The sequence below is a fragment of the Benincasa hispida genome, chromosome 9 (genome assembly GCF_027475165.1).
Source record: "Benincasa hispida cultivar pf3 chromosome 9, pf3_genome.v1.1, whole genome shotgun sequence".
Classification (NCBI taxonomy): Eukaryota; Viridiplantae; Streptophyta; class Magnoliopsida; order Cucurbitales; family Cucurbitaceae; genus Benincasa; species Benincasa hispida.
Window position 1 is genome coordinate 64,279,231 of NC_143486.1, and position 15,309 is coordinate 64,294,539.

Genomic DNA, 15,309 nt, shown 5'->3' on the forward strand with positions numbered 1-15,309 from the left:
ATCGAAGAGAGGGAATCGAGTAGAGAGAATTGAGAGACTTCATTCATTTGCTCATTTGGTAATTTCACTTGGTAATTTCACACGATAATGATATAAGCAAAATACCAAAAAAAACTTACATTTTCAAAAGATAAGTCAAATTTCATTCGGCCCTGCAACAAACCCTACACGAATTGATTTTTTTTTTTTTTTTTCCTTTTAAGAAGTTTGGTCACTTATGTTTTTTAAAGAAGTCTATACTTTGCTGGTTCTTTCTTTTGAATTTTGTTTGAAAAACCTTGCCATATAAGAAGTCAAGAATATATATACCGTGTCATAGAAATTATTATTATTATTCTTAAAAAACTTCTTAAACTATTATTGTACACGACAGTATTCAATAATTTTTTTTCCATAGCATTAATATCCTTGAAAAAGTGTTATAGATAGGTTAATTTATATTAATTAATAATTAAGAACAAGTATTTTATGACAAAAACAAAAATACCAATTTAACATGTCACACAAATTACAATTTACAACGCTCTCATGGCTCGAAAACAATAAGATATATATATATAAAGGAAAAAAAGTTTCAAAACCACCAGAAAATATACATATTTATGGAGTTGAGAAATTGGAATATGGATCTCTTCATCCTCATTCACCTGCTGAAGATTGCAAGCCTCTATTTCCAGAAATTTACATTAAACTGCATTCTCATCTCATCATGTGCTCCCACCAGGGTAATTGCAGCTATTGTAGCCTGCAACAAACAAAAACAAATTAAATTTTGGACTAAAACTATTAATGGTGAAATTATCTCAATGAAAACTATGGGGTCCTCACTTGGGTTGTTAGAGGAAAGTGTGGCGGTTTGAGAGAAGTCACAGGTCCATGGATCCCGGTCGGCGTTTTGGAAGAAGAGGTTCATGGCGTAGGCGGCGTGTGAGGCTATGGTGTTTGGCTCGAAACACGCTCCACCGGGTTGAATCGCGCTGCAATCGAGCCCTCTTCCACAGGCGTAGTCCAAATTTGCTTGAAGCTGGGCGTCTGATACGCCGCCTTTCGGCACGCACCATGAGCCTCCTCCTGCCTTTGGCTTTGGAGTCGTTGGTGCTTTGGTTGATGGATTAGTTGCTGGAGACGATGGAGTAGTCACTGGTGTTTTAGAACCAGCTGGAGTGCTCTGTTGGTGAACCAAACCACAATTCATGTCAAAAACTTCTACGTTTAAATAAAAAAATTTTGGTTTTTAAAAGTTAAAAGTATATTTTCTTTCCATTTTCCACAATGGCGAGTAAAAAAAAAAGTTGATAAGTTTTTAAAAATTAGATTTTGTTTGAATTTGGTTTTTTTTTTTTTTTTATTTGTTGTTTTTAAAATTTAAGTTTATTAGACACTATTTCTACCTCTAAAATTTCTTTTTTTTTTTATCTACTTTGTAGACACTAATATCATTTTAGTCCCCGTACTTTGGAGAAAGGTTTAGTTTTAGTTTTTATACTTTCAAACATTCAATTTTAATCCCTGTACTTTCAATAAACCTTAAATTTAATCTCCACTGCTGGTATATTATTTATTTTTTTAATTTTTTTTTGTTATTCATTATCATTTTCACTACAAATTGTATAAACATATTCAAATAAAGTATAAGGATCAAAATGTTATTTTAAAAAGATTAATACGAGAATGTGTGTGTTACCTGGCCATCTTTGGAAAGACCAACGTTATAGGTCATTGTAAGATCAGGCTTGAACAATCCGAAAGCTCTTTCAGAGCCAGGCCCAGGCTTTAAATCTTCGTCGTAAAGTGCAAAGAGATACGTATCAACAGATTTTCCTGGCATCAATGGCGTTCCGACCATGGAACGAAGGTGCGCAATCAGATTACCATTGAATGCCTTAGCATTCTCAAGACTCGGACCAACCTCGTCGCCATCTCCTTTGTACGGCCACCCAGTCTCCGCCACCACAATCTCTACGTTCTTGAACCCCATGGAGTTCAATGCAGATCTTATGGCGTCCACCTGCATCCATAATTGCCGTGTTCATAATTTTCAAACGACATAGTTTTAATTTTTTGTAGAATTCTGAAACTTATGTCTGTTTATGTGATTCTCGCTAAATTAATGGAAATAAAATAACACATCTACTACTCGGGTTAGATATAAATTAACGAAATTAACACCTGAAATATTAAACGTTCTACATGGTCGATGGTAACATTGGATTAGATGCAAAATATGGATATTTTGCTACATGACACCAAATCATACAAATTTAAGAGAAAATTACTTTTTAATTCCCTAATTTTAAGAATATGTGTCTTTTGTCCTGGATTTTCAAAATTTATATTTTTGGTCCTTCAACTAGTTCGATCATTCATTATTAAAATGTACTTTTTTTTACTTCCCGAATTTAAAAGGTCTAAGACTGAATTTATTTTGTTAAATTAAATTAAAATTTTAAATTTTAAATGCCATAAAATAATAAGTACATTAAACATTCTAAATATATTCTAAAAGAATTCAAAGCTAAAAATGACAATGCACATGTTTTCTTTTTTTTTAAAAAAAAGAAATCAAAGGACTAGAAAAGTAAAATTTTCAAAATCTGAACCATTTGAAAGACATCCTCCCAACCATTAAATATAATCTAACAATTTAGAGCTATTGGAATTGAATTAGTTATTATAGTTAGTGATTGATATGTTTAAAGATATACTATTTTTATTTGAATAGAAAATTATTTTTTTTAATAGAAAATAGTTAATACAATAGGATATGAGGCTGAAAAAAATAAATATTGTAAAACCACTATTATATTTGAACAAAACCTAAACCAAAATAAAGCTTAGCCGAGTTTTAGTTCGAAATTACGTAACAATCCAACGAATTCGAATATTTTAGTCCGAACTACATAGTTATTTAAAAACTTCACAAAAGCCAAAAGCACAAACAGATCAGAACAGGGCTCGAAGATTGATGAACTCACCTGAGCATCGAACATATTCATGTACTTGATATTCGTGTTCGTGTCGAGCCGGCCGGCGTTTGGCTGAAAAAGACAGAAGGCCAAAGTCTCCGGCCGCGGATCGCTCCGGTAGGCGAAGTATGGGTATGGGTTAATCGTAAATGGTGATCCAGTGGCATTGTTGAACTCCAATAGCCCCTTCAACACACTCATATAATTCGGGTGGAACATCCCCGACGACGGCGGCTCCGATTGGCGAAGCACCGCCATGGAATGGACAGTGGAAACCTTAATATCCTTCCCTAGAGACATCGAATTCAGCGCGTTCTGAAGATTCTGAATCGCCGGCACCAGTTGGTTCATTAGATTTTCATCGTTGGAGGTTATCACCTCGTTGCCGACCGTGATGAGAATGATTTTACTCGCCGGATAGAAGGGGGCTACATTAGCGTTAACCCAATTTTTAGCGAAATTCGGGTCGGACGCTAGGGCTGGAATGTCACCGTTCGCAGCGCCGATTACAATTCCGATCCCTGTGTTTGCTAGGGCTTTGATGATGGCCGGATCAGCGCCGTAGAGTCGAACCTTCTCGATTGAAGTGGATTGAAGTAGCTTCGCCGTCGCAGACGGCGGCGGAAGGTTATCAGCGACTTGACCGTAGTTTATTCCGATGAACGATTGTGAATCTGCAAAACAGAGCACATTCAACTAAAAATTCGCATTCAACCTAACAATTCTTTCGATTCTTGTTATCGAAGATTCTCCATCTACTTTCTTTCTTTCCCTTTCTTTCTCCTGGTCTGGAATCTTATCGCAATCACAATCAAGGTTCAAAAAGACTGACGCCACAAGAAAATTCACAAAGAATCCACATCAATTTCTCAAAATACATCACCAGATCACCAGATCACCAGAAAACTAGATTTGTAGATTATAATAAGAACACAAAACGCAAGAAGAATTCAAGCGTTCAAAGTTGATAAAAGATTCACAGAAAAACAAAAATTAAGAAATTACGAAACCAGAAACTTACAGACTATGTCAGTGGCCAGTAGAAAGCTAAAGAAGAAAAAAACAGTGGAGCGAAGAAGAGTGTTAGCCATGGCGGATGAGTTTGAAAGCTGTGATATGTTGGACACGGGATGCAGAGGGGAATGAGAAATTAAATAGATGGAGAAGGAAGGAAGAGGACAAGGGTAATATTGTAAAATGGATATTAAGTTGGTTCTTTAACTTTTTGGAAAGCGGGCTGCCCGACAAGGGCAGTGAATGATTTCCACCGTTATAGAAACGGAAGTGGAAGCAGGCGCAGTCGTGGAGGGCTTTGCGCGATCGCGAGTAACGTCGATATTATAATATTCATAAAGAAATGATAAAACAGAAAAGCTATTTTGTGTTAGTGAATGACCCAAATGCCCCTTTTTCTTGACCGTTGCCCAACTTCCGTTTCCAATTGAATTTTGTGGGCGGAAAATTAAATAAAGGTATAATTAATACCACGTTTATCAAACTCTAAAGGGAATTGGCACAATCCGAAAGAAATTTGATATGTACATCAATCGTAATAGATCTCAAACGTAAACATAATCAGATTTTTTTTTATCATGATAATAATAAAATTAATCATAAATGTAAAAAATTCATCATTTTCATATCATATGATATCTATAATGGTAGCAATAACAATAATGATAAAGGTAGTAGTCCCATGTGTAATTTTCAACTATAGATTGAGCATATTTTATTTTTCAATTAGATTACAGGATTTGGCAACAAATTTCAAGGTAGGTCCTAAATCTCTTTATGATTACGGAAAGCAATAACAAAAATAATCAACTGTCGTCTCAACTTTGATCAATTTTTACATTATCATCACGATTACTTTTCAGTCGGTGTAAATGTGACCTAGTAATCACATATAAAAAAAAATACTTGGCCATTATATATATATATATATATATATATATATATATATATATATATATTTTGAAGAAATATACAAATATATACTTACATCTTATGACCCATCTATTAAGTTGTCCAATCATAGTTTACTTTTATTGTCTAACACACTCTTCTTACTTTTTTGCTTAACATATTTTCTAAAACAGAAAAAAACTATAACCTGAAATAGACCTCGTTTGATAACCATTTGGTTTTTTGTTTTTGTTTTTTAAAATTAAGTCTATTTCATCTAGAATTCTTACATTGATTTACATCTTTGTAAGTACAAAACTTGAATTCTTAGCTAAATTCTGAGAACAAAAATAACTTTTTGAAAGCTACTTATTTTAGTTCTCAAATTTTGGTATGGTTTTTTAAATCATTAGTGAAAAGTAGATAACAAAATAAGAAATTTAGAGGTAAAAGTAGTATCCGTAGGTTTAATTTTAAAAAACAAAAAATAAAAATGGAATGGTTACCAAACGTTGTTATCAAATTAAGATTTTAGGTCTTATTCTTGGTTTTTTTTTCCGATCTGGCCATTTTTATAGAATTTAAGATTTTTACTCATTTTTTAATCAAATTATTTGTACTCCCAATGAATGTTGATTTTAATTTTTAAAAGTGGATTTCGATTGACTTTATTTAAATAATAACAATAATTTTCATGTAGGTATAATTTTAAAATGAAAAAAAAATCTTTTTTTTCTTTAATTATGAATTTAATTTTCATTTGGTCAAGTTACAAAATGCTACACTTTTATTTATGAATCTTAAATTTAATTTCTATTTGGTTCTCGAATTTCTAAATGTTAAATTTTTATTCCTGAGTTATTGAGTTTTATTTCCATTTGATCTATAAACTTGAAGATTTATATTTTTAATTTCTTTTTTTAACTAATACTCATTCTTAATCTTGAGTGTCAATTAAAATTTACTGAATAAATATGAATATTTGAAAAATTAAAATGAAACAAAACTTAGATCATAATGATATACTGTAGTAATATCAATATTAACCTATAAAATATTAAGAGAGAAGAAAGAAAGAAAAAAAGAAAGAAGGGGAAAACAAAGAAGAAGGAAAAGAAGCATAAAAATCTCTACGCTTTTACTTCGCCCTTAAGAAACAACATTACTGATCCAATTAGGCAAACGTGACCCACGGGCCCCAATTTTCCAACGTGCAAAGGTGCTTTGAGCAGCGGGAGAGCAAAGCATTTCCATGAAAGCTGCAGTGGGAAAAAGCTCGGATTCTCAATTACTTGTTAAATAATTGTCATTACTTTATGATCAAAGCAATAAAGGAGGGCGAGCTTTACGATGGTGGGATTGATTGGTGATGAAGCAACTTCAATCTACTCCATTCGACTGAATCTGATCCGTCCCCTCTCACCTTTACTCATTAAATATAAGACAACTTTTTAATCCAATCCAATGGTTTATGTACGGTACGTCTGCCTCCGATTAAAGGTTAATTGTCGTTCATGGGGTTTTTCCATACTTTCTGAAGAATGAAATGAAACATTGTTTTGAAGTATTGATCGTTTGTTCCATTATCACTGCGTGGTAATCTATGCGATTGTGTTCAATTGTTTATGTCTCTGTCTTTATATGTTGTTCTACATTCCCCAAATGTTCGAAACAATTGAACAAGTACCGCTCGATTCCAATCTTAGCCAGTGTACTAAATCGTTTGCTATATTAGTTGTTTAGTTTCCAGTTGAATTTCATTGATGGGTATTGATCATCAATGTCACCGAAGTGTTGGAAACTGGGATATGCTTTGTTTTCATCCCCAGGATCCAAATTAGAAGTGCATGAGAAGCAAAATAAGAAGTATGAACATGCTTGACTTGCAGAATGTAAAAAAAAAAACACTGCTATAACTTATCTTTACAACTCCAAAACCAACAAATCGAGTTAATGTGTTTATCACTAGACTTGGCAGATTTTAAAATCAACAAATTTCACCACACCTTGAAGCATTTTACTTCTCAAGTTTCTCTGCTCCTTCTTTTTGTCAAAAGATGAGAGACATGTACAAGGTCTCTTGTGACTTCATCGAGCAGTCCACTCAGGACATGCTTTTCCACATCCCTTACAACTTCCTCTCTTTCAACAAACACGAATGTGGTCTCATTCCATCCCAAGTCCCACATACTATTAAAGTCAGGTTCCTGGTTATAGATATCACTTTCGAGCATTTTGGGCAAGTAGTCTTGCAATTCACAATCTGGGTTACCATTCCTTCCATAGAATTTCAATGCCTCAATGTCTCTATGCAACTGCTTGATCAAGTCATCCAAAGATTCTATCTTTTTGGACCTCAAACAAATGTTTGTGCAAGGACGATTGTTGAGCTCTTGCCGTATGCCCTTTCGCTTCATGAGCTCGTAACTACAATCTATTGTGAAATTTCTTCCATTTTTTAAATGGCTATGATGACCACTGTCATGAAGAATGAAGCTGGGGATGTTTAATTTGAAAAGAGCCTCTGCTGCATTCAGAAACCATTCACTTGTTATAAGCGTCTGCTTGAGGTGGTTTTCTTTTTCTGTCAGTGTCTCTTGTTTTCTTGACGTGGAAAAACTATGCATGTGCGCCAGATGTGGGGGATATAAGGTCTTCATGTTGTATTGTTCTGCTTCTGCACCATAAAGAAATTAGATATTGACAGTAAATGCTCAGTACTTCTTCAACGTTTATGCAGTTTTACTTGGGGTACAGTGTCCATACTTGCTGTTTATGCGTATTCTGTCTTTGCTTTGGGTTTTTTTTTTTTTTTTGGGGGGGGGGGTGTTGGGTTTTGGAATAAAATAGGGAATTTCGGACATTCGAAGATGGGTTGGCTCTATATTTATGGAATGAACATGGGCAATTGAAATCTGCTTACCTTCTTCATTTGTTTCAATTTTGGAGCTGCTGATTTCACCTCTGCCAAATACTGTCCTCTGATCTTGCTTATTGCTAGTACTAATGGAGATTGTTTTCTCGCACTGTATGAAAGATTAGGCATATATGAATTATCTTGTTTGAGATGTGAAGGTTGAACAGATAGTTTAAACATATTGAACAATTTGATAAATTGAGAAAAATTGAACATACACTGTCATTTGGAGCTGATATTTGTGGTTCTTTCAAGCTATGGCATTCATCATCAGCAGGAATGGGCGGCGTCAAAACCTGCTCATTCTCTGCGTGTGAATCTGGCGTGCTATTCTGTGGCTGGATACTTACGACTGTTTCTCGGGATTCAACAAGTCGAGATTCCACTTCTTTAGATCGATTTTCTCTGAGGACTTCTGGTTCATCTAGTGCATCAAACTTTTCATGTTTTTCTTTCTCCACCTCCTGTAGTGTTGGACTTTGCTGTTTCATTGCATATGCTTCGTCAATTATAAGCCCCTCACTTTTCTGCATTTTTGTAGGTTTGAATTCATTCTTCACAGGTTCCTTAGCATGTTGCTTTTTGATAATTGGCTCTTTTTCGAATGTAGTTTTTGAGTCCCTTGAAGAGGAACTTTGTTCTACACTCTTGTGGGTTATCTCACCTGTTTTGTTATTTAAATCATAACAGTTGTTTTCTCTGGAAGGATGATTTTCAGGACATCTACTGTTAGGAAGTGTGTAAGAGTGGTGAGCTGTGATGGTTTCTTTGCTGCTTTTCTTACCTCGTCTGACATGGTTCCTATCCTGCTGTTTCATTGGAGAAGTGAATGTGTCATGTATTGGTTTTGTTAAACTCTTGGAAGGGATCACATTTCTCTTTTGATTTCTCTCCTGCACCGTCTGTTTTCCATTCTTCTGTTTCAACTCTTCTATATGGTGATTTATGTCTCCCATCACTGCTTTATGGACCATAGGTGGCTGCTGGTATTTGGGACTGTTTTGGGACTGTTGCTGCATTCTTGATTGAAGTTTGTCTGGATGTCTCTTTTCTAAAGGAAATGTTCTTTCTTTATATCCTTGCATTATGATTGCACGCTCTGATTTTTTATGCAATTGTGCTTCCATCTGCTGCATCCCCTTCCTTTTAAGTTCTCCTCTCTTTTGATCCTTTTCCAAAATTTCTAGCTCCCTGTGCTTTTGGTGATGATGCTTCATATGACCTTCACGATCATCCTTCTCCAGCACTCCTTTCTTTAATACTTCTCCATGTTCATCCCGGTGGCTGTCTGTACCTTTTTGCTCCCTGTATTTTGTGTGAAGCTGCTTTGTAAGTCCTTCCAGATGACACTTACTTGGGACTCTCTGCCTCGTTTCATCCTTGTTTTGTTGCTTAAATATTGTGAGGGTTGGCGTTGATGGGCTTGTTTGTGGCCTTACTCCTTCAATGCCTTTCCATGATGGTTTTCCACTAAAAGTGATGGCTCGAAGACTTGCATCATTTGTAGGAAAGTCGTTCACTGCTTGTGAAACAAATATGGTGTTCACCACAGTTGAACTGTTATCTGATATGATTGGTTTTGGATTTCTGGAGTTGGACCGACTTTCTGTAATATTAGTCCTTGGCTCAGCCTTTTTGGTGATACTCCTGGCGGATGGCTGCAGATCCTTTTGTGTGACCTTATGCTTGGAACCTGAGTCCTTATGTGCATAATTTGAATTGTCTGAAAGATTATCTAGCCCCATCAGTTTTGCAATTACATTTGAGATTCCCACCTTCTCACGTGTGTTTGAAGTCTTGACATCATGGCCACAGGTTGCTGATCTTCTATGGAAACTCAATTTTACCGTAGTTAGAGGTTGCTCTTCATCGTTGAACTTTTCTCCCTCTGCAGTGTATCTCAGGGTTGCTAACTTCTGATTGTGACCATTTCCTTTGACTTCTTGGCTGCTGCGTGAATTTAGGGAGAGTTTGTCCAAGTTGAGTCGTGGTTGGTAAAGTTTCTGATCAAGTGTTTCATCTTTATTTTCTTCGCCATCTTCTTCATTCTCTAGAAGTACAATCCTATTCTTCTGTTGTGGGATGATCATGTGCTCTGAAGCCTCATGCAAGTTCACAAGCATCCTCAAAGATTCCTCCAAATCCATAGCCCCCTTCAACAGTTCCTGTCCAATTTCGATGGAACATCTGCCAAAATCAGAGCCATTTGAGCAAGTTCTTAGAATCTGGTTCAATTTCTGTGCCCCTTTAGATATTTCCTTAATATGCAGATGTGAGATCGTTGGAAAGTATCCAGTTGCATTGTGGTTCCCATCCAGACCGCCTCTTCTATTCATTTTCCCGATTTCAAAGGACCTCCTACCAATTTGTTGCAGGAAGCCCAGCATCAAATTGTTTCCCGATGAAGTATTTCCTCTTAGTTTTCCTCCATTTTCAAGTGCAAAAGCCAAGGCCATGGACAAGTCTCCTATTTGTTCTGAGTTCCGGCCTCTAGTGTAAGGAACAATTTGGTTTGAAGTATCATTAGTCATTGGTGATTTATTGCCTCCGCCATACCTTGTGTTTATCGTGTTCCCAGTCTTGGGAGCACTCTGCATCGAATCATATATGTAAGGATATAAGATGGGTCAAATTATTCTAAAATCGAAGCATCATAAACCAACTTCTCTTACTAAAGTTCTGCATACCATTCCGCTTGTTTTAGTGTTCTTCGAACCTCTATGAATTTGTTTCGAGTAAGCATATGCATCTGAAAAAAGAACATTTCAGACAACACTACATAACATTGAATTTGCTACTGATGTTAGAGCTTATTATATGTCAAAGCTACTTGAGACGTTACAAGAGAAGTTTTTGTGCCTTGAGAAGTTTTATATGTTATACATATTATAAATATAGCAATTTGCCATTAATTGATCTGTTATGTTGCAAGAGAGAAATAGCTACTTTTCTTCTATTGTTCCTTTTAGACTTCTCTCCCAAGTTAACGGTGTTTTTCTTTTTTACTGTGCTTTTAGATTGCTTGTCTTCATGGAGAAAAAGAATCATTCCCTTGAGAAAAGCTTCATATGCTCTTGAACTAGTTTAACTTTAATGTCAAGTTTAATTTCTTGTAGACTCATTGTTAGTAGTTACTAACACAGTTCGCGATTTTTCTCGACATGATTACTCTCTTGTTATAACATGCTCTTTGTTTCTAACTTATCAACAGACATTGAAACTTCGGAACATTTGTTTTAAAAGAATACCAAAAGAAGAAATGGTTGCAGGATCAACAGTGGTGAAGGTAGACCATACCAAACTCTAAGCTACAATTGAATGCAATGAAGGAAGGTAGTTCATCCAATTCAAGTTGAATTCAAGTGAAGGTTTATATAGTTCACTAACCGATCGTTGTAGTTTTGGAACGGTTCGAGGTCTGCGATGCAGCGGCCATTCGTTCCTTCCTTAATCTGAGATCATCCAACAGCTTCTGAGCAAAATCTGATCTCTTTGCCATGTCGGGTTTTTCGGGTGGGAACTCACGGGAACTTCTCTTCTACCAAGCGAGGGAGTGTCTTTACATTGTTTTTTAGGCTATTTCTAAGTGGAAGAAGAAGATTGCTGTGATTTCTTTTCATTGTGGTTGGAAAGGTTCTCTCATGGTTGGGTGAGATGGGAAATGTGTTTTGAACCAAAGAAAATCAATGGAAGTTTGAAATTTTGGGTTTTAAAAGGTTGACGTTAAAGTCTCTCTCACACTGTTTCATTTTACTTTCATTACAATTTAAGCAACAGCGAAGATATTGAAGGGCTTCTCATCCAAGCCTTCTGTGTCAGCTTTCTTTCCCTGTCTTCACCTTCTGCTATTTCTGTTACTCTTTCATTCATTTGTTTATTCCCTTCAAAATTTACAAGTATCTTCACTGCTTGTTTAGTTGTCAAATCGATCATAGTTTAATTATCATTAGGATTTTGGTTCGAATCCTACTATTTCAATTGTATTAAAAAGAAAAAGAAAAAAAAAAGCATAGTGCGAGATTCTGAACGTATAATAAAAAAAATATATATTTGAGTCACATGTCGATGGGTAGAAACACAAACGGGAGAGGAAGGAGAAAATAATTTAGAGATAAATATGTAAATTTAAATTGTTGAAAATTAATTTCTTTGTTATTGTTTTTTAACAATATTTCTCTATAATCTTTAAATATGGACTAAAATTTTAAAAAAGTTAAGGTCTGTTAATAATTATTTGGTTTTTTTGTTTTTATTTTTTAAAATTAAGTCGATAGTATTTCCATTTTCAAATTATTTTTTTTATCTACCTTTTACCAATAATTTAAAAAACTAAGTTAGAATTTGAAGATTAAAAAAGAAATTTTTAAAAACTTGTTTTTATTTTTGAAATTTGATTAAGAATTCAACCATTGTATTTAAGAAAGATGTAAATCATTCAATGAAAATAGACTTAATTTTCAAAAATAAAAATATAAAATGAAATTGTTATCCAATGGAGCTTGAATTTTGTAGGGTAAAAAAATTATTAGAAAGTAAACCCTATATAGATTAAATTACATAAAGTATCCTTAAAATTTAGTATAGGTTTTATTCTTTTGAATATTTAAAATTTTAACTTTGAACCTTAAGATTGTTTAAAAAGGTGAGTATAAATTAATAAACAATTGTCATGTAATATTTGGACACATACATTAATGTAGATGTTGATAAACTACTGATACATCGAATATTTAATAATTTATTTTGACCTCGTTATGATGGAGTATTGATGCATTAATGATATATTTGTAATTCATTTTGAATTAGTATTAATATACAATTGAAATGTCAATGTTATATTTTAGGTATCTTTTCTATCTAAATCAGGTATATCAATTAATTAATATACGAAATATGAAATATTTGTTATGCAATTGAAATAGAAAAATCAAATATAGCTTATATACCATTTAAATCATATCAAAAAATTGAAAATAAAACAAATTAACTAATATAATCTATATTTGGTATATCATTTGACAAAATTAATGTATTAACATATACTACCAATATTAAATTTGAACTAATTGAATATAAATAGCTTTATATCAAAGAAAACCAAAAAATAAAATTTACCATAATCAAACGAACAAATTCGACCATAACACAATTAAAATCATGATATATTAGTTATATAAATGATATTCTTTAAATAAAGTAAATTGGTTGATTGGATATACCAATTATAAAGTATATTAGTTGGATATACTAAAATATAAAGTATATTAGTTCAACCCGCTGATACACAAATGAGGGTAAAATCGTAATAATAAAAAAAGTCAAGAATCAAACTTAATTTTTTTTTTGCTATATTTGCAATTTTAGAAAAACATTATGCTAAATTTAAATATGTTTTTTTTAATTTTCAGATTTCTTCTAAATATTAATTTAATATTTATTTGATTATAATTAATTAATTATTACTTATGAATTAAAATTGAATTTAAAGTTATTTTGTCCATTGGATTATTCAATGTACACAGTAACAAACTAGTTTCCAGAAAATGAAAAATCAAATGATTATTAAACCAAATAGAAGTTTCAAATTGAAATTAAGTTTAAAGCCAAATTATAAAAAAGAAAAAGAAAAAAAATATACTTAACAGACAAAGATACAAGCGTAGGGTTAATTTGGTAATTCAAACTAAGAGGATAGAATATTTTCTAATATTCTCATAAGTAAATTTAAATACGGATGGACCCTAAAACTAGGAGGATCGAGATGCCTTGATCCGTCGGCAGACCTTCTTCCACGTCCTGGATTTGGATAACAGCCGTTGATTGAAAACTAACTGCCAAATTTCTCTGTTAACTACAGGTGAAATCTATAACCGCCGAAGGATTTATGTTAATTACTCGAAAAAAAAAAAATATACATATATATATATATGTGATAAGACTTAGCTTACTATTTAAAATCTTTAGGGATTGCGTTAGGCAAAGCTGTGGAGAGATTTCTTTTGTTTCGGAATTCAAGTTGAGGCCATCATATGGATTCCTCTGTAAATCAAGCTTTGCTTTAGGCCTTAGGGTTTATACGAATCTGCCATATAGCTTCAAGGTATTGCCATTTCTGATTTGTCCTCTGAAATTATCCAAGTCGCTCCCGATTCTGTTTAATGTCCGGTGATCGTTGTTCTTTACTTTCTTGCGTGATCTCTGTTTGATAGTTTCTTAATCTTCCGAGTGATGATGAATTCTGATTACTCATGAAGAAACATCTTCGATTCTTGATCACTCAATTATGAAGTTAATGGCGCGCAGAAGAGAAAGAAGAAGAAAGAAAAGGAAAATCGGCCGGAGACGTTATCGATCCTTTTGATTCGTTATTGACATGACGTTATCGATTCTATCTGGAAAAAGCCTCTCAATGAATGCCAACTCGATCTGCAATCTTGTTTCTATGATTGGAGATATTTGGATTCCGGCTTCCAACTCTATCCAGGTATGATTACTAACCTTTTCCCCTCCCCTCAGTTTATGAGATTTCTTCAAATATTCTTATTATAATTAAGATTTAGCGTTGAAACTAGATCAAGAATCTAACTAACGAGACTAATTCCAAAAAAACATATATGTTCAGCCTTGTTTTTATGTAATCCACACTCTTTTCAAAGACTCTTTCAATTCCTACCCTTACTTTCATATGGAAGCGGATTAATCTCGGTTTACATAATAATGAATGATTACTGTTTCCTTTTAAAAGCGATGGCAAGGGGGAAAGTAATTCAGTTCTTGCTTTCAAGGGATTGCGGCGAGGATTTGAATGAAGTCACTGAATCATTCTTGATACGGATACAGAGGAAGGAGGTTCCTCATTTTCGTCTCAACGATGAAACGTGTATGTGCACATACAAACCCGTCTCTAATTTCTAAAGGAGGTTCCTCATAAATGTATGTTGGTGCAGTGTAATGTTGTGAAGAATTGAACACAATTTGAGGGTAGTTGGTTGGGGCATTACTATGATAAAATGTACATAAAACGACCTTTGCCATGACGGGTGCGCTTGCTTGGCAGGTCAAAAACTTCAATAAAAGTATCATTGTTTCGTGTGTTTGGGGGAGGAGATGACACGGGCACTTTACTCTTTTTTTCTTTTGCCCGACTCTCCTCCCCTATGCTCTGAGTGTGTCTCTCTCTCCCTCTACTTTTGCTTCTATTTATTACGTCTCCATTGCCATTGCATTTACAATAATGGGGTTCTTTAACTATCATTTTTCAATTTCAGTTGGGTCTTTTTAGTTTTTATTCCACATTAACTTATGTAATTTATTCCTATTTCCCACTGTCCTTACCTGTTATTTTTCAAGGCATGGACTCCCTTTTTGTAATTAATAAAATAACAATTCTTCTTCTTTTGACCCGTCTTTCTCCGTCTCATTCTCTCTCTCTCTCTCTCTCTCTCTCATTAATTAGACTAAACTTATAATAATAATTGGACTAAACTTTCTTATCTCATTAAATTGTAATTTTATCATTAC

The 15,309-nt window shown here is 33.9% G+C and overlaps 2 protein-coding genes and 2 long non-coding RNA genes across 5 annotated transcripts; 2 read left to right on the forward strand and 2 right to left on the reverse strand.

Annotated features, from left to right (window-relative positions):
* Positions 1 to 464: 464 nt before the first annotated feature.
* Positions 465 to 4,315, reverse strand: LOC120091702 (glucan endo-1,3-beta-glucosidase 7-like). Its single transcript, XM_039049814.2, has 5 exons — positions 3,988 to 4,315; positions 2,976 to 3,640; positions 1,685 to 2,008; positions 829 to 1,168; positions 465 to 745 (listed from the first exon to the last, which is right to left on the reverse strand). Exons 1-5 carry the CDS (start codon positions 4,055 to 4,057, stop codon positions 708 to 710), a joined length of 1,437 nt encoding a protein of 478 aa, XP_038905742.1. The 5' UTR covers positions 4,058 to 4,315; the 3' UTR covers positions 465 to 707.
* Positions 4,316 to 5,980: 1,665 nt separating this feature from the next.
* LOC120092062 (uncharacterized) lies at positions 5,981 to 11,503 on the forward strand. Its single transcript, XR_005485892.2, has 2 exons — positions 5,981 to 6,349; positions 11,000 to 11,503. It is a non-coding gene; the product is annotated as an uncharacterized LOC120092062 (long non-coding RNA).
* On the reverse strand, positions 6,765 to 11,309 carry LOC120092061 (uncharacterized). Of its 2 annotated transcripts, none has more exons than XM_090317734.1 (5): positions 11,176 to 11,309; positions 10,476 to 10,537; positions 8,007 to 10,379; positions 7,795 to 7,897; positions 6,765 to 7,542 (listed from the first exon to the last, which is right to left on the reverse strand). In XM_090317734.1, the coding sequence occupies exons 1-5, from the start codon at positions 11,285 to 11,287 to the stop codon at positions 6,896 to 6,898; spliced, it is 3,297 nt and encodes a 1,098-aa protein (XP_090173860.1). In that variant the 5' UTR covers positions 11,288 to 11,309; the 3' UTR covers positions 6,765 to 6,895. The 2 variants fall into 2 exon arrangements, with proteins under 2 accessions (XP_090173860.1, XP_038906190.1); XM_039050262.2 differs by having other exon boundaries at positions 6,765 to 7,548.
* A 2,234-nt stretch (positions 11,504 to 13,737) lies between the features above and the next one.
* LOC120091346 (uncharacterized) lies at positions 13,738 to 15,195 on the forward strand. The gene is made up of 3 exons (XR_005485692.2): positions 13,738 to 13,888; positions 13,998 to 14,272; positions 14,534 to 15,195. It is a non-coding gene; the product is annotated as an uncharacterized LOC120091346 (long non-coding RNA).
* Positions 15,196 to 15,309: the final 114 nt, after the last annotated feature.